The sequence below is a fragment of the Geotrypetes seraphini genome, chromosome 1 (assembly GCF_902459505.1).
Source record: "Geotrypetes seraphini chromosome 1, aGeoSer1.1, whole genome shotgun sequence".
Classification (NCBI taxonomy): domain Eukaryota; kingdom Metazoa; phylum Chordata; class Amphibia; order Gymnophiona; family Dermophiidae; genus Geotrypetes; species Geotrypetes seraphini.
In genome coordinates this window covers 484,945,346-484,969,284 of record NC_047084.1, presented here as the reverse complement: position 1 = coordinate 484,969,284, position 23,939 = coordinate 484,945,346, and the positions used below count along the sequence as shown (strand labels likewise).

Sequence of the window (23,939 nt, the reverse complement as noted above, 5' to 3'; positions counted from 1 at the left end):
ATCCTTCCTACAGGAGGCTGCATAAAATACGCTTTACAAGCACTTTATTTTAAAGTCCTCAATGTAGACACAGGACAAATGCCATCTTCAGGCAAATTCATTGCCATGTTGCCAAATCAGAATGCATGTCTAACTCCCAACCGTGATGTATCCACATACATAACTGCACAGCAAATACAAACATGCAGCCTCTCACAATGGTCATGAAAAGGTGGAAAATTCTCAGCATCCCAGTCCAGGAAGGAATAAATCAACTCAAGGCAAAACAACTCACTCTGCCTGGAACAGAAATGCAGCACAGAAAGGAGATTTCCAGTCGGCTGTCAAAACTCGCAAAGTCACTTCTTTTTCAAGGGCACGCAAAACATTGCCCAGTCAAGACACAAGGAAAGACAGGGAGCGAGCATTTCAGCAAGGCACGAACATTTTCAGTCCATTTTCTGGAGGCTACTCCATGCAATCGAAATAAAATTCCTCCGCAATTCCCAGAACAGTTAAAAATATATAGTGAAGATCAACTACAGCACTGCTCAGCAGTCTGCACATTACTGGAAGAAGAAAGGAAGCAGAGGTCAGTGTACTCCAGCTTACCCTGTGCCGATATTCGAGTTCCTGCATTCAGGAAAGCACCCTTTCTTTGCTTGTAAAATCTCCTCTATCCTGGTTTCTGGAATCAAAATTCCTTCCCTGCCTTCTTGCAGGCAGAGTGATGTCATAGGGTCTGGGAGGGCTGGAAAAGAAAGCGATAGCCCTGCCCTTCTTCTCCCTTTCCAGCCTATTCACACAAAGGGACCCTTTCCAAAACAAAACTTGAGTAAATAAGCAAAATCCTTCGCTTGTGTTCTACTTTGTGTGGCGGAATTTAAGCTGCGGACAGATGTGTCTGCCTGGTTTACATTCTCCACAGCAGGACAGAACTTTTTTTTTTTAAGTGGAAAATCCAACATGTTCAAATTGTGGTCCCTGCAGCATCGATGACAAAAAAAAGAAGGGGGGGGGGACAGAAGGCATGTAAGACGACCTGCTGTGGGACAGATGTCGCACCACATGTTTTGTCCTATTTTACAGAGAAGCTTTAATCCACAAGGACATTCAGAACATACTCGAAAACTAAATCAATTTGTATAGGAAAAAGAGGCACCACAAAAATGAAAGAACAGGCTCTTCAGTCATGAAATACTCTGGCACCAAACCGAGCCCTGCATCACAGATATTGATTGTTTAAACAGTTCAGTCCCTGGAATGATGTGCACATAAATGCAGCAACAGAGTTTAGAAGTACAAGGAGGAGCTGCAGCTGAATGCCAGAACTTTCTGGAGAGGACAGGATCATTTTACCACTAAATACACATCTCAAAAATTGTATAGGATATTTTTTTGTTCAAATCATTTTTTTGAAACTTTTATCGCCCTATTCAGAAAGGCAGTGTGTGTGTAATGGGGGAAAGGGTGATATAGTGAACCAGACATTCTAAGAGCTCTTAAAATCCTGTGTCTATGGGATCAAATGTCAAAACTACACATCACAAGTAATAATATGCAGTCTGTATTATATGAAAACATGCATGCTCTCTCTCACACACACAAACCATTCTATACAAGGTCCTACTACTACTACTGTGCCTGATTTGAAGAGCTTATAATCTAATTTGGACAGTCAGTCAGGACATACTATGTTTGGGGAATTTCTTGCAGAGAGAATGTTAGGATGGACATAGGTAATTTTACAGGAGTGGGAGTTAGGACCACTTTTTTGAGGCTGCTTTAAACTCCTATGTCATACTGTTCTGAACATGGCTGCTCCCAGGATTCAAGGGAACCAAAAAAGTGCTTAAAGATTTAAAAACAACAATATATTGACAGAGGATCGAGTCGGTTCAGCAAACAACAATATATTGACAGAGGATCGAGTCGGACCACCAGGATGGTCTTGGGGCTCAAGGATCTCACGTATGAAGAAAGATTAAAAAAATTGCGGCTGTACTCACTTGAGGAAAAAAGAGAACGGGGAGATATGATTGAAACATATAAGTACATCACAGGACGCATCGAGTCAGAAGATGATATCTTCTGGCTCATGGGACCCTTGACCACCAGAGGGCATCCGCTGAAAATCAGGGGAGGGAAGTTTCATGGCGACTCCAGGAAGTACTTCTTCACCGAAAGAGTAGTGGATCATTGGAACAGACTCCCACTCCAGGTGATAAAGGCCAGCAGCGTGACGGATTTTAAGAGAAAATGGGATACTCACGTGGGATCTTTAAGGGAGTAAATTCAGGGGGGGGGATACTTGGAATGGGCAGACTTGGTGGGCTATAGCCCTTTTCTGCTGCTTTTTTCTATGTTTCTAAGGGTAATTCACTTCACAACCCAGAATGCAGAGATGAAACCAACACACAGCAGTCGCTTCCTTCCATAGATAGAGAGCATGCAGCTTTCTTTTAAATAATACACAAAACAAAGAACATAAGAACATAAGCAGTGCCTCCGCCGGGTCAGACCATAGGTCCATCCTACCCGGCAGTCCGCTCCCGCGGTGGCCCAAACAGGTCACGACCTGTCTGAATCACCAGAAGGGGCTCCCTTGCCACCTTGGTTTCTCATTGAAGTCCTATCTTCCCATCGTAGTCCTAACCCTCCGGTCTTGCACATGCACGACCTGTTGGGTTTCTATACTTATTACCTGGTTAGCTTTCTATACTTGTGTTACATCCCAGCTCCTCCCTCAGTATCCCACGATCCCTTTATCCCTCAGGAATCCGTCCAATCCCTGTTTGAATCCCTGTACCGTACTCTGCCTGATCACTTCCTCCGGTAGCGCATTCCAAGTGTCCACGAACTCAGAATACTCCAATATGCATGCACTTTGCAAGAGAGTCTGTATCCATGGCATGTCCAGCCAACAGTAAGGTTCAAAGAACCAGAGATGTTCAGGAGCCAAATTTATTTATTTAGACTATTCATATACCACCTATACAATTAAAAACTGGTCATAGCCGATTGCAATCAGCACATACAATTGAATTATGTTTACACTTATTAGATTTGATATACCGCTTTACTTGTACGGGACAAGGCGGTTTGCAATGTAATTACTTTTATCATCTTAAACCTAAATGAACACAAAATGAGATTATTTTCAAATATTTTTTATTGTGAATGCAGCAACAGCACGCAACAAAGAATACAACAAAACCAAGGAACCAACATTCAACAATACAAAATTTTTGTGGTTTCCCCCTTGATTTTGCTTCGATAGAACAAGAGTAGAGAACCCCTCCCCCTGCCCCCCAACCCTACCTGACCATCCAAATCCCCTAACAGAACCCCCCCAAAGAAGTATACAAAAGACGACCAACAGGTCTTCAACATTCCAAAGGCCCGTGTTCTGGTGGCTCTTGTAATCCTCAAGAAGGATCCCCCCCCAAAAAAAAGAGGCCTGCAGTGTCCAATCCTGGGAGTGAACAAGTTGCACAGCAGCAAAGCTAAGCAAGAGGGTTCAAGAGAAGGCTACGACCTCTAGGAGATAAGGAAGCCAGGTAGACTCCCCAAACTAGCAGAAAACTACGCCTACGACAAGGGCGACCAACCGCCTCTCGGGCCTCCCATGTGGCCAAATGATGCACCAGAGATCTCCAGGTCCAAAAGGAGGGAGGCTCAGAATCAGTCCAGGATTGCAATTGTGAGCAAGGAGACACACCTTATGACACCAGTGGGGACCCCCCCCCCCTCCTAGGAAGGCCAGGGAAAGCCTCAGGCAGGTCAAGGACTATTTGTTCTACAGTACGGCAACTGGACTTAAAAATAAGCCCCGGAAGTAATAGACTATAGACTGCCAAAAAACTTCTACTGTCCAACAATCCCAAAAGGAATGAGCAAAGGTATTGGGATCCCAGCCACATTTCAGACAGAGGGGTGAGTCAATACCTCCCATTTTATGCAATTGAACCTGGGTATAATAGGCCCTATAGATTACTCTAACATAACACTCTCGAAACACCTCTCCCGTTATCAAGCGAGGGACCTCCTGCAGGGCACGCAGAATATTCCAATGACTGAGATCCATCTGAAGCTCACGCCCCCAGTTCCCTCATATCCTGGATACATTTTTGGGGTCTGCAAATGCCAAAAGGGCCTTATACAATGCTGACACCAAAGTAGAACAGACTGCCACCCCGTCAAATAAAACCTGAAGGCGCTCCCTCAGTGGCTATGCAATCCGTTCCTGAGGAAGAGAGAGAAGATAGTGTTTAACCTGACAGTAGGCGAAAGTATCACCCCAGCACCCACCCAAGTGATCCCCAAAAGCAGCAAGGGGCTTCAAATGTCCCTCCCTAGTCCAACCACCCACCGAATAATGAAAGTGAACTCTTGGCTTATGAGAATTCCAGCAGAAGCGCGAAAGTAAACGGTTCAAATGAGCAAGATCCTTTTTTAACAAAGTGGCAAAGTTTGCAACACATACAGCCAACGCAGGAAAATCACCATACGAATCAAGGCTATACAGCCCATCAGTGTCAAAGGGAGGTCACCCCAGGCCTCAAGTTGGACCCTAGTATCAACCAAAAACTTACCGATATTAATCGAATAAAGCTGTGCTGTAGAGGTTGTAAGATACACCCCCAGATACCGAAAGGAGTCCGTAGCCCATCGCAAGGAGAAGGAGTCACCCCATTGAGTCAAGGCCAAGGAAGACAGTAAAGCCTCAGATTTAACTAGATTCAGACGAAAACCAGCGTAATCACCATATTCCCTAATAGTCTCCAAAAGGGCCTGCAAAGAAGAAAACGGGTCTGTCAGAAGAGCCAAAAGATCATCCGCAAAGGCAGCGACTTTAAAACATAAAATGAGATTAAAAAATAAAGCATAAGTGCAGATTCATGAAACCCAAAGTTAGATGCTGTTAAGATTGTGCTAATTGCCAATTCTATAAAGGATGCTTAGCACTAAGCAATTTTTATTAGAACAGCACTTGGCATGAGGACTTTCACCGGCATAAATGCTGGCACACAACTAATGGTAGCTGAGCACATATATGAACCTATTCTATAGCACTGCGACTAAATTTTGGGAATGTCCCTGTGCTGCCCAAGCCCCTTTCCATGGCCACACTCTCCTTTTCAAGTTGTACGCAAGACAATTCAGTTGTGCAATGTTACAGAATGGTGCACAGGCAGATCTGCACGTCAACAATTTGATTGTTAATGGCTCATTAAGTAACATATTTTAGATCTGGGCCCAAATTTGCGAAACCTTTACAGAATCTGGGGGAAAAAAGATAAATAAAAGTCCAAGATAAAACAAAAATTCAAAATAAGTTTAAAATATATTAAGGCCCGTTTTACAAAGAATGTAAGCATCAGAAATGATATATCCACGAGAAAAGTACTAATGTATTTTTTTAACCTATTTTCTTACTTTATCCATAAAATTAATGTAAACCGCTTAGCTTAAATTTCATCTACGCCACCGCTCCCGACATGCATGTTTCAAAAGAAACTTTCTTCAGGGTCGAGGGGAACAATTGAGGGAGCTGTAGTCCGATGTGTAGCATCATAAATGAGACATCCAGGTACTCAAATCCATTGTTACTTTAGAAAAGGCTCTGCCAATGCAGAGCTATTTCTTACTCATGCAATCCTGCAGGTATTTATTTGGCTGCTTGTGCAGTAGGAGCTATCATTTTACCAAAATACACTGTACAAAAAAATGAACGGCACGAACGGCAATCGTAGCAAGGACACAATTTTTATTTTTCCTCATTTTGGTAGTAGAAATAAACAGGATTAAGGAGGATTATTCTCTCATGTAAAGCCCTGATCAAAACAAACACTCTAAAAATGTGTGTGTGTGCCTCTGAGCTGTAAAATCTAGACAGGAATTTTTTCCCCATAAACATGTATTCCATAATAAACATGTAGATTTTTGTTCTGCCCAAGTCCTGTCCCCTCCACCATACCCCCTTGAAACTTCTGATTGGTGTGCAACTCCACATGTAAATCGTGCTTTTTAAAAATGCAGCCTACACATGCAAATGTCGTTATTTTCATGTGGATTGGATATAATTCAAAAATTAAAGCCAAATTCAGAAAATTAACAGCAGTAAAGTTAATAACACTGATTAATGTAACCAAAAGCCTGATTAAAAATGGTTTTCAACTGCTTTCTAAAATTCAAATAATTTGCCAATCTAAAGGCATCTGAGAGGATTCCAGGCAAAAGGAATAGCTAGTAAAAACGCTGTAGCATATGAAGTCTAAACAAACTACTTTACAGACAGAACTGCTAAAATTAATCCCAGATGAACAAAGCACATGAGAAGGCTTTTTACATTAGATCTTTCTTCAAATAGGCAGGGCCATCACCATGTAAACTTCTAAAAATCAATGTACATGCACATAAGTTCCCACCTCCCAATAGCATATGACCCCCCCCTGCCAACCTGAGTCACACCCCTCTCCCAGGCCTAGCTGTCCATATGGCCCTGGTAGCTCATTGAGTGATTGGGGCAGAAGCAAACTCTACTTGCTCCACACACCCACCGAGATATAGAGGGAGGAGCCTAAGGCCCTAATTGGCTCAGAACCCTAGGCTGCTCCCCTGGGAGGGGCCTAAGGCATCTGAGCGAATCAGGGCCTTAGGCCCTTCCCTGTGCATCCCAGGATGCGCCCGAAAGGGGAAGGCCTACCATTTTGCAGTGGCGGGCTTGAAGAGCAGGAGGGAGTGGGCATCCCTCCTGCCGCTATTCTGCTTCCGGGGTGGGTCATCGGGGAGGATTGGCATTTTTATTTTTAATGGGGCAGATATTGTGCGCGTGTAACACACACACATCTGTGCCATTAAAAAAAAAAAAAAGAAAAAAGCCCCAACAGCTGATTTGCAGGAGGCTGCTTTGGGGGCTTCCCCAAACTGGCTCTGCAAGCGACTGGTCAGACAGGATTAGGGCGAACCTCTGTGCAAATCATTTGCATGGAAACATCGATCACTGTTCTAGAGTTGGCCCCCCCCAAAATCAGGCAACAGTGACTCACATGGTCTTACCTACCGTGTTTTGTGCATCTAGCCCTGATTTCCCTAGGGGATTTTTAAATTATTATTTAAAAAAACCTATTCACTCTGTTTAGCACAGAAAAACTCACCTTAAAAGTGACTGACATTCATTCAGCCCCTGTGCTCCTAAGATACGAAATAAAAGATAAAAGATACACAATCCCCAAAAAGGCAATGCAAAACAAACAAAGGGGGGAAAATATCAATGTGGGCTACTGTTAAGTCAGGTTAATTTAGCATAGGGAAGGCCAAAAGTAAGATTCATGCTGTAGTCTGAACCTTTACACCCAACAAGCCACCAAAGTACCCATCTAAAACAACACCCTCTCTTTTAGCACAATGAATAGATCAGCCCATTGTTCATGGAGCAGACAGCCCCTGGAAACTGATAATCAATCCACAGGGGAAAAAAATCTACCCAATATTCAGCTGCTAAGGTCAACAGTTATTGGGTTTTTGTTTTTTTTAATGCTGGCTGTGGCAGTCAAAAAATACCTGGATATTAAATGCCATTTCTGAACAACACACAGAATACTGCCACTGTCAGGGTAAGTTCAAGGTATGCAAGAATATTTAGAAACACTATCCAGATATTGCCTCTGAATCTCATGGCCAGCAGCATTTATCTGGATAGCAAGTGCTTTTGAATACTGATCCACATCTTCAGTTTATATGTGTCCTCTAAAAAATTTCATTAGGGTGAAACTAATATTTATGTGGATTATACAAATGAGGTTATCAAAAAGTTACAAATCATTCAAAATTTAGCAATTAGAGTTAGAGGCTATCAAAAACTGCTTTTTTCAAGGTTAGGGAGGCGCCCAGGGCAATGGCACCCTCCCATGCCTTCCTCTCTGCCCTTCCTCTCCCCCTCTCGCGCCCACCGTAACTGCTTTAAATCTTTGCCAAGCAGCTTCTCCGGCCTGCTGCTCGCGCCAGCATTGGCTTTGCCTCTGATGTCACTTCCTGGCCCTGTAACCAGTAAATGATTTCAGAGGGAGTCAGGCTGGTACAAGCAGCAGGCCAAAGTAGTTGCCTGAGCTGGCAAAAATTAATAAAGGTATGAGGGAGGTCGGGAAAGGGAGGGCATGAGTGTGTCATGGGGTGGCGGAGAGGTGCCGACGCCCCCAACAAAATGGTGCCTGGGGCGGTTCCCCCCTTACTACGCCACTGCTCTGAAATAGGACACTTGTACGAACAAGTTAAAAAAAAAAAAGTCATAATTACCAGATCTTTATGCTTATCTAAACCAGTATTTCTCAAGTCAGTCCTTGAGTACCCCCTTGTCAGTCAGGTTTTCAGGATAATCACAATGAATATGCATAAACTTGATTTGCATACACTGCCTGAAAACCTGAATGGCAAAATGGTATTCCAGGACCGACTTGAGAAACACTGATCTAAACTATGCATAAACAATAAGAGAAAGTAGCACTGAGATATTTCCTGTTTTGTATTTAGTTAATATATACTGTAGATCCTTATTAAAATTCAATCTGGAGTCCAGACACTGGTCTACACTGTGAGAATTATACCAGCCTGAAGCACAATCCAGAATTTAAAAAAGCACATTACCACCAGAGGTCATGGCAGCCATTTTCAGAATAGAGCTTGCAGGGGAAGGAGTGATTGGGGATCACTCTTGCCTTAACTACACCTCTAAACGGCCAAAGATTGTAAAATAGGCCTTAGGGTTACAACTATAGGTAGGCAAGGGGGAAAGGAACTCCTGTTCAGAGGGGAAGGGAGGGAGGAAGACAACAGGACAAAGCACAAAATTTTTGGCTTCCATCAAAAACACAGTCAAAACAAACCATGGCCTTAAGTCTTTTGAGCAAAACTGAGACCAGATAAAAAAGGGATTTTGGGACAGTTTTGGCTCCATAACCCGTTAGCAGAAATTTTGTGTTTGTTTTGTGCTTGCTAGCAAAGGAAGGGGGGGGGGGAGCAAAGGATGGCAGATATTAGCCACCTCTTCTATTAGGTAAGGGCTTGGTAGGGCCACCTGCCTGAGACTTGGGAAAAGTCATTACCCACATGCACTTTTTGAGGGTTTTCCTTTGTGGCTTGCTTTGCTTTTGGATATAGAGCACTTCTAAGAAAAGGAGGGTGGGAAGAAGTATGTAACTGTGAAAGACTTCTGTTGAACTGATATTTGAGGTGAGCTGCTCCTGAGTGGAAAAACAAAGGGCTAGATTCACGGGTTGGATCAGTGGGCAATCCGATCCGTGGCTGATTCACGACGTGTCCTCATGCAAATTATTGCAATCTGAGGCACGCCCCAAACCGACCACACGGATCGCTGAAGAGCGATCCTGACACATGCACAGACCATCTTCTTTGCCTGTAGATGGTCTGCACATGCTTTCCACACAAGGACGAGCTGTATTTTGTGTCTTCGCTGATATGTCTGTTCTCTTGCTGTGAACTGCCTGGAACTTCCGGTTGGGCGGTATATAAGAAAATAAATTATTAATTAATTATTAAATGTAAGGCATGGGGGAATCATCTTAGCAGAAAGGAAGCAGTTGAACATTTACTGCAGTTACTTGCTTGTACTTTCTGGGCCATTAAGTTTAATCTCACTATTAAGAAATGTTCTTTTCCCATCGGCAACATCTATAATAATAAAATGGTAAGCGCGCATGCGCACTCTAAAGCCGTGTTCCCTGATCTGTCGGGATGTGGCCACAAGAGTGCGCATGCGCGCTTATACGTCTCCACACAACAGACGGACTGCACCTTACCCTGTCACAGAGGGAGTGAACACGGAGTCCTGCCGTCCCTCAACCGTAAGTGTCCTCCTTTTCCGGCCCGGCCCACTGAGAGGGAGAGCGACGCTGGCACCGGGGAGGGGGGGACACACAAGAGGGCTCTGCCGCCAGCTCAGCTCGGCCGCACCGTCTCTGCCGGGGCTAACAGCAGTAGCCCCCGAAGCTCCTCAGCAGCCTGTCCCACCCCCTCGAGAAGGGCTCCCGCAGTGTCCAGAAGCGGTGATGGTGGCGCTGCTCCAGCTGCTGTGCGCGAGTGACGCGCCGGAGTTGGACCCCGCCTGTCGGCAGCGGCTCAACCAGATGGCGAACGGCAGCTGCTGAGAGGAGACAGAGGGGAGATGCTGGATTGATGGGAGACAGGGGGAGAAAAAGGAAGGGAGGCCTACTGCTGAACAGGGGGAGCAGGAAGAGGTGCTGATGGACAGGGGGGAAAAAAGGAAGGGAAGCCTACTGCTGGACAGGGGGAGCAGGAAGAGGTGCTGATGGACAGGGGGGGAAAAAAGGAAGGGACGCCTACTGCTGGACAGGGGGAGCAGGAAGAGGTGCTGATGGACAGGGGGGGAAAAAAGGAAGGGAGGCCTACTGCTGGACAGGGGGAGCAGGAAGAGGTGCTGATGGACAGGGAGGAAAAAAGGAAGGGAGGCCTACTGCTGGACAGGGGGAGCAGGAAGAGGTGCTGATGGACAGGGGGGAGGTAAAACAAAGGGAGCTGCTGGATAAGGGGAGCAGTGAAGGGGTGGTGGTGGACACAGGGAAGGTAAAAGGAAGGGAGAATGGACAGGGGGAGCATGCAAGGGGTGGTGGTGGACAGCCAAATGAAAGAAAGACAGAAATACAGAAAGCGGCTAAGGAGACAGAGAGAGAAAGAAATAAAGACAGACACACACACATATATTCTAGCACCCGTTAATGTAACGGGTTATAAAGCTAGTTTTCTAATATACAGCTTGGCCTATAGACTTTTTGTGCTGATAATTGCTTCTTCCCCTTTACGAGAGCTTGTGCCATCCCAACTATTCTGCTCTCTGCTGCCCTTCCCCGCATTGCAGCCCTGCTTTAAATCCGTGGGTTAAAACCACAGGCTCGCACTGCGGGGAAAGGCAGCAGAGAGCAGGAGAGTCGGGATGGCAAGAGCAGGAGAGTTGGGGGCGCTGATTCCTTTCGGGGCAGAAAGCAGAGATGCAGGCAGGGCGGCAGAGAGCAGGAAAAGACGTGAGCGACTGGTCCTCAGCAGTTGCTTCTTTTTTGACCAGCCAGCCCAGTTTAAATTGTGTAGTGAATTGCTGCCTTCCTACATTTGCATACGCGGATCGGATCAGGGACAGACAGGATCGGCCAGGTTAGTGAATCGAGTCGCAAAGTGGTCGGGACACAATTGATGTACTTAGTGAATCTATCCCAAAGCGCTTTTGGGAGAAGCTGAACAGGCTGTGATTTAAGTGAAAAACAGACACCTTAAGAGGAGCTCAGGGATACTGACTTACAGCAGCCAACCTAAAGAAACTGTTAATGTGGACTTAACCTGAGGGTCGGGGCTACATTGAGTTGAGAATCTGACTTCATCAATACTAGAACCTTCCTATGCTACTATTATGCAAGAGGATTCTTACAAGTTTCTAATTCTTTTCAAGAACCTGCAAAGAATACATTCTCTCTAACAGGGAGTCAATCTGCTGAATAGAGCAAGTTCTTTTTAACAGACACACTACTGAAAATGTGTAGCTTTGTTTGGACATTATTTTTTAAGACCAGGGCTCACCAACTGCATCATAGCAAACGAAGACAGAAGTCTGTATAGATACAGTCCGTTCTCGTTATTCGCAGTAGTAAGATTCACAAAAATGTTCACGAACCCACAAATAACGAAACACTGTGTCTATGGGAAAATAGAGATTAGGTTCCAGCCATACATGTCGCACCTCAAAACCAAGGAAAGTGAATAAAGGATCCTATTGTGAAAATAGGGTTAGGTTTCTACATGGGACTTCACTTGGAATACCTACAGATTCTTGTTAATTCACTCTCTGGATGGATGCCTGGGGATCCAGAGAGGGAACACACAAATTCGGTGACTAAAAAGTGATTCTCCATACTTTGGAAACTAAAAACCCCCATAAAAAAATATTTAGATCCGCTATCTTTCAGACTACTGGTACAGTCATTGATTCTATCCACCCTGGACTACTGCAACATCATTTATGTGGGTATACCTAAAAAAACTGTGAGAAAATTAAGAATAGTTCAAAACACTGCCGTTCGCTTAATATTCGGACTAAAGAAAAGTGACCACGTTAGTCCCTTCTACAGACTGCTGCACTGGTTGCCAATTGAGGCACGAATCCTATTCAAATTCTCTTGCTTCTGCTACAAAATGGTGTGGGGAATGGCCCCTAACTATTTACTATCTCATTTCGAATTTTACTCCCCCACAAGGACAACCAGAAATCACATCCTCTTTGCCTACCTGAATATCGCAGGTTGCAGATACCGAACCTTTCTGGATAGAACATTCAAGTTTCAAGCTGGTAGGCAGCAAACTTGCTAGGCTACTTCATTGATGGCGCCAGGTTGACATACGGCGCCTTTTGGAAAGAAATAAAGACCACTCTATTCAATAAATTCATTTCCTAGCCAGACTTCCTCCCCCCTTTTCAAAGCTACCGCTCATCATACTGAATCCACTTTTCCTCATTAACGGCATCCTGTAATCACTGACTGTTCAATGTCTTCTTCACAATTTGTATCCAGTTATTCGCTGGCTTGTCAACCATTTCAATGTAACATGTCAAAATTATAATGTAACCTATGTATATCTTTCCTCTTGCCAATTTGCACCATGTAATCACTGACTGCCCAGTGACCTCTTCTTTATCTGTACGCTGTAATTCGCTGACTGTACAGCTAATCTTCACTGTGAACCACCTAGAAGTCGCAAGATTATGGCGGTATAGAAAAAATAAAATTATTATTATTATTAATGGAAGCAAATGCCACCTGCAAAGTAAATATGGCAGCAAAGAAAGCTGTTTTTGGAAGAGCAGGTCCACAAATATGCAAACACACTGTATGAATGGTGAATAGTGGTCACAATGGCTGCAACCGTGGATACACAAAATCACGCATTGGGAACACGTGAACAACGAGAACAGACTGTACATAATGTGTACAATCAGCCTCACTGCAGTTCACTAGTAACGTGCTTGTCTCGTATATTACAAATATGGAGGGAAACTTTTCTGTGGTGACCTTTCACAGCTGCAGACATAGGCCACTGCATAAAGCTTACTGTTGTCTTAAACAATTGCTGGGAATGACTGTTTCAACCATTTATGGAAACATTCCATTCTGTTATTCAAGTTGTGGTCTGAACGTCTCTAACTGCAGATGGCGGCAACACTTTCCTAGGAGTGACTAAAACTCATTATTAATTTGTTTGGAATTCATTATAGGGGGACCAGCATGATACATGGCACTTGTAGTCAATTGACAGCAATGAGAATGCAATATGTAATTCTACAAGAATTCACTTACATTTTAGCTTCCATGAACGTTCCCAGGCTGTAACGTCTAATTTATGTGTGCACAGTGCACAAAAATTAGTCTTCATAGTCTACAATACAGCCAGATATGTGGAGGGTAATTCTATAAAGGGGCGCTTATCTGAAGCCTATTTTATTAAAGAAAGTAGGCACAGAATATACAGCAGCACAAATGTGTGTGTTTAAGGGCTCCTTTTAACAAGCAGTGGTAGAGCCTTTTATCATGGGCCAGCAAGGTAAATGCTCCAACGCTCATTCAATTCCTATGGATATCGGAGCATTTACCCTGCTGGCCTGCAGTAAAAGGCTCTACCACTGTTTGATCAAAGGAGTCATAAATTAGGTGTGACCACTTACACTAGCCAAAGAGCCAGTATAAATGCTCATGCCTAGACTGCTAAAACAGAGAAAGGGGGTGGGACTTTATATACCAGTGGTTTACATATTATATACAGGTACTTATTTTGTTCCTGGGGTTATGTAACTTGCCAGAGTCACAAGGAACTGCAGTGGGAATTGAACCCAGGTCTTCAGGTGGCTGCACTAACCACTCCTAAAGGATACGGAAGAAAGCAGACTGCAGCCAAACTGAGGGACCCCCAAGAATAGGCCCAATAAGGCCTCTGCCAATGCTGCTAAGGCCCAGCAACAGGCATGGTTCGTCACAATGGCTTCCTACCAAAACTCACAGCTATCTCAACCATATATGAGAGCTCAGCTTTGTGCTCTCTATCTCCACCTCCTGGTAGGTGGACTTAACCCACTTGTCTCTGGATTCATCTGCTGCTGATGACAAGGAAAAACCCATTTCTAAACTGTCTAATGCAACTCCAGGGACAAAAAGAATCGATGATCTACTTGTATTTGTAACTATATATTTGAAACTATGACCTAACTATACTGATCTACCTGTACTAGCAACCCTACTGCATGTTTGTAACTTCCTGGGTAACTGACCCAACCTCTTGTAATGTAATCCAACCTTGAACTGAATAGGTAAAGGCGGAATAGAAAACCTGATTAACATAACATGTGCAAATACTCTGATCATATGCATTCTTGTCATTTAAATGTTGGCACGCTTTTTAAAAAAATACCTACCATAGAGGGTAATTTTATAATTTGTTGCTTAGTTAACAGTAACCCCTTTCTAGCTCAAATACCAAGAGAAAATAGTTTTTACAAAAGTAGGGGGAAGGTATAAATAACTGTTTATACAGCAAGAAATCTCTCCTGCTCAGAGCTGATGCCTGAAACATGGAAAGAGAGAGATGCCCCCGAGATACCCCATATTATTATTTCACTGGGAATAAATGAATACCAAATGAACTATATTTTATATGATAATTCATACAAAGATAAATAGTATTTCTGAAGTTTGTACTTTCTTGCTGTAGTGGGTCTCTTAAATATCAATACTGAGGATTATCTAAGTGGTGAGTACATAATCATGATGGTAAGCTCTATGGTCCAAAATATAGGGCTCCTTTTACAAAGGTGCGTTAGGGCCTTTATGCATGGAATAGCGCGTGCTAAAATGCCACGCATGCTAGCCGCTACCGCCTACTTTTAAGCAGGCGGTAATTTTTCAGCTATAGCACGCGCTAATCTCGTGCGTGCGCTAAAACGCTAGCGCACCTTAGTAAAAGGAGCCCTTAGTCTGAAAAACCCAAAGTTCTCTCTCACATTACACAGGCAAGTAAGAGATTTCCCACAGGTGAGTTTAAAATACCAGGTGCAATAAAACTTAAGCTCCGGCAAAATTACAAAAAGGCAAAAATGTGACTGGAGACCACTCTGCAGTTAAAATAAAATTTGCTTTAATGGACTCTCCAGTAATATTCACATGCATATGCAATAAAAGAAAAATGAAAACAATAAGGCAGATTTGTTCATAAAATTAAGGTGAGGTAATTGCAAAGGTAGTCAAGCAGTTTTATAACAGTTCAGAATTTCACATTTCTCCTCAGGCTGATTAGCTGAAAATACTCCTTTATATGGTGCCCTTTATATGTAGCCCTTATCTTGTTTATCAGATGTATTAAGTCTCTGCAGGCAAAACTTTAGCATAGTGCTCTGCTCTCTTGGAGTCCCATGTTCAAAACTCTGACACTAGAGGAAAGAGCTCACATCCCATACAGCAAGAACAGCACTGAAAACTAGAACAGCCCCCCCCCCCCAAAGCAAAGTGGATGCAAATTTTATGTAAGCTAATAAAGTGAAAGCAAGGGGGAGGAATGTGATTGACACATGTGCATAAGAGCTGTGCTTACTGCAAACTTCTGTACACATGGTGCCAGGCAAAACAGAAAATGCAAGACCACATCAACACCCTTCCCCCACTATCATGAAATATAAGCACCCCCCCCAAAAAAAAAAAAATTTCTGCAGTTTAAATTCCCTAAGAGGCTTACATCAAAGCTCATCTTCATACTTGGCTTTGTTCAGACTTGTAGACTTGGGTTTTTTTTTTGAAAAATGTTGAATAAATCTCCTCAAAACCTGAACCCCATCCTCAACTTGACAGTGTGTTTTTGGAATTAAGGCCAGCATTATTTTCTGTGCTGTCTTCTGAGCACTGGAGCAGTCACCCTGATTTAAATCTATCCAAATACAATTTGTGCTGATCTTCAGCGCGCAGGTTGAACATAGTACTGTCCCTATTAACATGCGCTCAGTTCCAGTGCTAATCACTCCTAGTGCCAGCATTAGGTATTGAACAATTAGGCCTTAGGGCTAGATTCACTAAGCCCATCGATCATGTTTGCGATCGTGTACCGACCCGATTTTCCTCCGACCCGATTCACTAACCTCTGTGCCGATCATCCTCCGATCCGATTTGATCCACGCATGCATATGAGGGGGAACAGCGATTCACATAAAAAAACGAGGAACACCGACTGGGCTGGCCAATTCCAAAACAAGCAACTGCTGAGGACCAGTCGCACACGTTCCTGCCAACTCTCCTGGCTCCATGCTGCCCTGAAATCCCAGCCAACTTCCACCAGCCCTGCTCTGCTCTCTGCCTCAAGTAAAGCATCTCCTGCTCTCTGCCGCGATTCTCCTACTATAAGCTGTAGTGATGGAGTGTGGGGTCCTGATAGGAACCTTTGCTGAGCAGGTTTCTGGAGCCAGGGTTGAGGGTTATGCTACTGCCTGGTAACCTGTTCATTACAAAAGTATATTTATTTATAAACCTGACAGTAGAAACCAGAAAGGCCTAACAAGGGAGAGACTAAAAGGAGCTGTGGGATTATAAGCTCTCTGCTCCCTGCCCCGATTCTCCTGCTTGCCGCCCCCGCTCTCTCTGCCCCGACTCTTGCTGGCCGCCCTGCTCCCTGACTCTCCTGCTTGCTGCCCTTCCCTGCAGTGCGAGCACGTGGTTTGAACCCGCTTTAAACCCGTGAGTTAAAACCACAGACATCAAACGCATGCGCAGACCATCTACAGGCAAAGAAGATGGTCTGCGCATGCCGATTAACCCCATTTGAATACAGACCCGTTGTGAATCAGTTGGCCTGCCTCGGATCGAACACGGATCGGAGTGAATCGTGGAGGTTAGTGAATCTAGCCCTTAGGGCTCCTTTTACTAAGGTGCGCTAGCATTTTTAGCACATGCTAACCATGCGCTAACTGAAAAATACTAACGCAAGCTCTATGGAGGCGTTAGCGTTTAGCACATGCGGTATTTTAGCGTGTGCTAAAACCGCTAGCACACCTTAGTAAAAGGAGCCCTTAGTGTTCTAACTCTTTCTCCATGTGCTTTGGACTCTCCTCTCTATGCAGACAAAAGGACAGGACCTGGGTAGGTGTTTTATTCCATGCCATGTTAGGTGGCAGCATTCACTGGAGCCACTGTTTTCAGCCTGCAGGTCTGATGCCAGCAACCTCACTGTCTGACTCTTCCTGACAAAGTTTAAGGCCCTTCCTGAGGGCATGCTGTCTCTCAAAGAACAGCTGTGGATCTGACTGGCAACCCCTGATCAGTGGGAACTAGTGCTGCCCGATTTTCGATTTGAATCAGGTGAATCGATTCAAATTTTATTTATTTATTTTTTTAAATCGGCCTCTCGATTCAATGATCGACCCTTCCCCCTGTGCCTTCCGATAGCAGGAGTGGCAGCGCTGCCTCTTTCTGGCCATCCTCTGCCGCTCCTGCTTGAGGGGGGAGGGTCAGTCGGAAAGGCCTGCATGTTCCCCCAGCTTCTCTGTTCTTACCATAAGCTAATAAGGCAGCCTGTAGGATCGCCGGTGCTGTAGTGATCCTTGCAGCTGCCCGTTGTCCTCAGCGGCATGTTCTCTCTGTTATGGTCCCGCCCCTCCTGACATCACGGTCAGGATCGCGGCAAAGGAAATATGCCGCTGAGGATAACGGCAGCTGCAGGGATCGCTATAGCACCAGCGATCCTGCAGGCTGCAGTATTAGTTTAAGGTGAAAGCGGGGAAGCTGGGGGAACATGCAGGCTTGCAGGGGGAGCAGGCCTTCGCAGCATGGAGGCAGGCCTTCGCGGGGGGTGGGGGGGCAGTATAACACATTTGCTATACTCGTTTGTTGAAGATTGAGAGATGCCTGCCAGGCCTGTGCAGAGGGAGGAGGAGGGAAGAGAGAGTAAGAGAGGGGAGGGGAGATGCCAGACCTGGGGTGAAGTGAAGGGGAGAAACCAAACGAAAAAGAGGGGTAGGAAAGCAGAGGAGATGTGCTGGACTAATGGAGAGAGGGAAAGAGACATGCAAGACCACAAGGGGAAGGGTACAAGAGGGACAGATATTGCGCCAAAGTAGGTGGGCAGGATGGCAGGAGAGATAGTAGGAGAAAGCCTGTACCTTTGGAAGGGGATACAGGAGGTAAGCAAGAGAGAAAGAAGAAGCTGGATATGGGGAGAGGCATGAAACAGAGATAAGATGCTGGGCATGGAGGAAGCATAGGAACAGGGACACAAGGGGGATACTACTGGAGAGGAGAATAGGGACAGGGACACAGAAGAGAGATGCTGGATGAAAGGGTAGTTGAGAAAATGAGAGATGGTGGATCTGTGGATGGTGGGGGTCCATCACTGCAGCTGCAGGGGGGGATGGAGATGAAAAAAATGAAAAATGCCAGCCCTCCGGGGGAGGAAAGGGAAACAGAAGGGGAGGACAGAGATGGAAGATGGATGGTTAGCATGGAGAAAGAAGGAAGAAGGAAAGCCTGATCAGAAGACAACCAGAGCCTGGGACCTACATGATTTGAAAAATGACCAAACAAAAGGTAGGAAAAATAATTTTATTTTCTGTTTTGTGATTACAATATGTCAGATTTGAAATGTGCATCCTTCCAGAGCTGGTGTTAGACTGTGAACGTGAACTAGGATTTAATAGAAAGAAGAAAAGTATTTTTTGTTTGTTTGTTTTGTTTGCACCACAGGACCAGTGTGGGTAGGAGAGGGCAAAGGGGGTGAAGAGGCTATAAAATAAACCCACCATGATGTTTGAAAAAAACCCACCCAATTGGGCAGGAAAATTGAATTGAATCGAATTAAAATTTTGTTTCCAGAATTGGGCAGCACTAATGGGAACTCTTTACGTACCAGGAGACTGGAAACACTTGTGCTTTCTTCTCTCCTCCCAGTGGCATAGTAAGGAAGGTGAACCCCCCTGGGCTTCTCCTCTTCTCCTGCATACCTCTTGAAAAGTTTTCTGGTGCGAGCAACATCTTCCACCTGCTGTTCGCATCAGCCTTGTCTCTCTTTTGATGTCACTTCTTGGTCATGACATCAGAAGGGAGACAAGGTCAGCACAAGTATCAGGTGGAAGATGCTGCTCGTGCTGGCAAACTTTTCAAGAGGTATGTGGGGGGGTGGCGGTGCTCAAGCAGCGAAGGGCAGACAACGTGGTGGGGAAGAGCGGGGGGGCATACGGTGCGGCGATGTTAGGCACCACCGCCCTGGGTGCCAGCCTCCTTAGCTATGCCACTACCTACCGCTGTTCTGTTCGCTCCTTACTGGACCACCTCTAGGAAAGAAGGGACAAAGCTTCTCCATTATCTCAGAGCTTTATGCTTCTCTCCAAAAGCTCAAGCTTCACTGCTATTGGTCTATTTTCCCAGAACAGATCTCCTCCTATTCAAATCTGATTGGCACCTTTTCCTAAGGTGACCTAGATGATTATTCCTGCATACTTAAAGGAAAGTAAGCCACATTTTGGCAGACTGCTAACTACATTAGAACAGTACAGTACATAAGTGGGTGAATCCAGCTTGGGGTTTTTTTCCAACTTACATTTCAGTAATTTTTCAGAAGGATATTAATGACTTACATAAGAAGCAACCCAATACTAGAATTAGGACTATATAGATCTGTTTAAATTATTATAAAACCAGGCCAAGGCTAGATGGAGTTCCTGCAGAAAATAGTCCCCCCAAAAAACAAACCACACCAAAAAACACATGATGATTTTGGATTTGAAATGGGACTACTGACCTTTTCAAATCTGAGTGCAAAGTAAATTACATACAGGTAGAGTAAGCAAAGGCTTGTTCTGAAAAGGTGAGTAATTAAGTTTTAAATAAATTATCTTTCCACAGCTACACCTACACATCATACGAGGGCCATTCAATAATTTATCTACCTGAGTATGAAAGAAAGTAGCAAGCGTGTTGAAAATAAATCTTTGCATGTTGCAACATGTCTCAAGGTTACTCATGCATAGTTGCAGCTCAGTACGAGTCTAACATTCCAAGAGACAGGATGTCAAGAGAGTCTTCATGCGAAACAAGTAAGAAACTGCTAGACTTGGAGCTTCATTCAGTGATAAGTTGGGCATGTCGAAGGTTGTACAAGATCGATTCCAAGAATGCTGACACCATGTCAGAAGGCCATGAGGCTTCCATGCTGTCAGGAGAACTTAGAGATGCTCCATGAAGACCAAGTTAATTTTTTTCACTGTTTGGTGACTGGAGATGAGACTTGGATCTATCACAGAGATCCTGAGTCCAAAATGGAGTCAATGCAGTGGAAGAATAAGTCATCTACCACCCCCAAAAAAGTTCAAGACAGAAAAATCTGCAGGCAAAAGTCATGCCAACTGTCTTCTGTGATGATGAAGGACTTTTGCTTTTGGAGTTCATGGCACACAAGACAACCATACCAGAGAAATTTATGACAACACAATGACCGCTTTGCAGGAGTCAAAGAGAAAAGACGAGGAAAACTCACAGCAGGCATGATGCTTCTTCATGACAATGTGCCACGTGTCAAGACAATCATAGGCCACCATCCGAGAATGTGGATTTCATCAGCTGAACCATCCAACCTTCAGTCCTGACCTGGATATTTCCTGTTATGAGTTTTAAAGAAATCTCTCCATGGACAGCAGTTTTCAAGTGAAGAAAACAAGGAAGCTGTGACATCCTGGTTTGAAGGTCAAACAGAATAAAAATTATTTTTAAAGGAGTTAAAGTCATTGCAGGAAAAGTGGATTAAGTGTATGGAGTTATCAAGGGACTATATTGATAAATAAAAAAAAAAAGTTGAAAACTTTTCTTTCATACTGAGGTAGATAAATTATTGAACAGTCCTCGTAGATAAGTCAGCTCAAAACATCAAGATCAGTTCAGCAACCTGCAGGAACATAAATTTTTGTAATAACCACCAGTAAGCAAGATGTCTGATGCGAATAAAAGAAAAAGGAGGTGTATGTGTTAGGGGGTAGAAAGAATGACTTGGGGTGGCGGTTAGGGGAGGAGATAAGGAAATTTACAGTAAATACCATTATTTAGCAGTACACTTCTCCCTCTGTATTTGCGGTTTCTGATTTGATAGCTTTCCCCCGCCCTGGTCCTGCACCCACAGCAATAAACTTACTTTTCCCTGGCCTGGCTGTTGCGCGGCAGAACGCTCCGATTGTCAAGTACCTTTTCTAATTGGCAGCAGCTGTCCCTGGCACCACACCCTTCGTCATGGTAACCCGCTTGATGGACAGGCTTCTCCTGTCGCCTCTTTTTCAGTGTAGGAGGGGAGGGAAACCCTCTTGCATCTTGATAGGGCACTTGAGTAGGCAGTCAAGCTTTCCCCTCTCTCAATAGGACAAGCCTTTCATCCCTACCTCTTCCTTTCTGTTGCGGAGTTAGTCCCGGAGTTCTGACATCTTATTGGCTAGGGTGGCTGCCAATCAGTGTCATCACACCCCTTCCGGCCCATGTCGACTCCCCCGCCTTGCTGGCTCCAAGAGTGCAGCATGCGTGCAGTGAGGCAGGTTTCTCCTGGAACAGGGCTGAGGTGCGCGCGACAACAGCCCTCCTTTCTCCCCTTCCGCGGCACAAGGGGGAATTAAAAACAGTCCTCGGATTTTTAAACATCTGCTGGCAGGCGCCGCTGAGATGAAAAAAAGAGAATGCGCGGCAAGGATCACTGAGGTGGGTTGCAAAGAGTGCAAAGCTGAGAAGAGTCTGGGCAAGAACATAGAAATAGTTATTCATGATTTCTCCGTATTCGCGGGCCGGCTCTGCCCCTAACCCCCGCGAATACGGAGGGAGAACTGTAGACTCAATATGGATCAAGAGAGAATGAGTGTGTGTGAACAGGAACCAGATCCAAGCTTGTTTCCGAGGGAGGAAGATGCCTATTGAGACTGAAAGGTAACATTGCAGTACAAAGCTGCAGGATTCCTCTCTCAGCAAGACAAGATGACAGAATGCAGTCTTAAATCATAAAGAAAACTGAATACCATTTTCCTACAACCTTACAATAATGTTATCTTTTAAATGGGAATCTTTTGGATTAATGGAAAATAAAGTTAACCTGACCATATTCTCACCAGAGAAACAACCAATTGTCTGCTTTAAAAACCTCAAGAGTATACCCAGTGAGCTTTGTGAGACTGAAGTAGGTCAAGTAATTCCTGAGGAAATGGTTCTTAAGGCAGTATTTGTACAACAGAGTTTTCTTTGGTCTCCTGAGGACAGACCACTGGTTTCTAGAATACAGTGTTCCATTGGAATGCTAGAATTAACAGCTGGCATGTGTACAGCTGAAATTTACATTAATTACCAGCTATGGCATGCTGATTTACAAGTGCTAGGGATTTACAGATTTTTTTATCCAGTTAAATCCCTAAAGGTATTCTGTGGGTCCTAGGGATTAATCATTTTACATCTACTTGCTAGTCCCGAGGTAAATTTGTAGCTAATACCTGAAATTTGCACCCTTGCAAAAACATTCTGTATGAAACTTATGTTTTTAATATAAACAGAAACACCCTGTGAATTATGGATAAAAATAACTAGGCAGGCTGGTCTTTTCAATTGGTCTTTCTCTGCCATCTCTCCTGCCCAGGCTGCTACGCCACAGCTTTCTGCCTTCTGCAGTTCGGATTTTCTATAAAAAAAAAAAAAAAATCTAGAGATCAAATATCAGTATAGTGGTACCTCGGGTTTACGAATGCACCGGTTTGCAAGTGTTTTGCAAAACGAGCAAAATCGGCGCCTCGGAAACTGAGCATGGCTCGATTTACGAGTGCCACCCGCGCAATCCGGCACCCTCCCCCCCGCAATCCGGCACCCTCCCCCTGCGATCCGGCACCCCCCCGCCGTGATTGGGCACCCCCCCGCCGTGATCGGGCACCCCCCCGCCGCGATTGGGCACCCCCCCGCCGCTTCTTACAGTCATCTGGGCACCGGCATGTCCTGTAATTGGTGCCGGTGCCCGAAGATCGGCCTCCTCTTCTGCTGGGCCTTCAGCATGCGCGGGGGGGGGGGGGGTGCTGAATCACAGGGGGGGGTGCCGGATCACGTGGGGAGGATGCCGGATCGCAGGGGGGGCCTTCGGGGGGAGCAATGCCGGTTCTCGTGGGGGGGGGGGACGTATCAAAGCAAGTTTCCATTATTTCCTATGGGGAACCTCGCTTTGATAAACGAGCATTTTGGATTACAAGCATGCTCCTGGAACAGATTATGCTCGTAATCCAAGGTACCACTGTATATACTAAGTCAGACATTAACAGAACGAGACCAAACTCTTATGATAAATCAATGACATATGTTGACATTTGCACAGAGGATTCAACAACAATAAGAGCTCAATAGCCAACCACCACCTCCTGCCCCCACAAAAAGAGGGGAAATGTGATCCCAATATGAAATCTCCTGCACAAATAAAAACAATCCGACTCACAGCCTCATAGCAATTGCTTTTATCCCCATCAGCACAACAGAGTTCAGAAGCCTCAACAAAAAAAACCCCCTCAGGTTCCCAGAAAAGTGACAAGAGCTTGACAACCTAATGCCATACTTCCTGCTCCCAAAAAGCAACAGATAAAGACTCAATAGCCCCAATGAAGCACCTCTTGCTCCCACACAAACACCACCAGTATTCCTTCCCAAACCTCTTTTCCCTGAAACACTGCCCAACACCCCCCTCCCCGCAAATACCCGACTCTCACCTCTTTACCTGCACTCTGTCTTTTTGCATCTTGCCCCAAACTCTCCTTCCTTGAGAGCCTCACTCTTCCTTACTTGCCTCCTCTCTCTGTTCACCTCCCTTTGCCCTTTTTTCTACTCCTGGCCCTTCTCTTTGTCCCTCAGCTTCCTTCTTTCATTTCC

General features: G+C 44.8%; 1 protein-coding gene across 9 annotated transcripts in view; it reads right to left on the bottom strand.

Annotated features, from left to right (window-relative positions):
• Positions 1-23,939, bottom strand: part of PALM2AKAP2 (PALM2 and AKAP2 fusion) — a 484,740-nt gene that overhangs the window by 86,964 nt on the left and 373,837 nt on the right. Inside the window, exon 1 of one of the 9 annotated variants that reach the window (XM_033925937.1) lies at positions 4,575-4,674. The exons of 7 other annotated variants lie outside the window; for them this stretch is intronic. Coding sequence is in view for 1 of the 2 variants with exons in the window: in XM_033925918.1 (XP_033781809.1) it covers positions 592-618 (27 nt within the window). In the remaining variant the exon portion in view is untranslated. Of the gene's footprint in view, positions 1-591; positions 734-4,574; positions 4,675-23,939 lie in introns of those variants that run through there. One more of the 9 variants, XM_033925918.1, reaches the window with a different exon arrangement.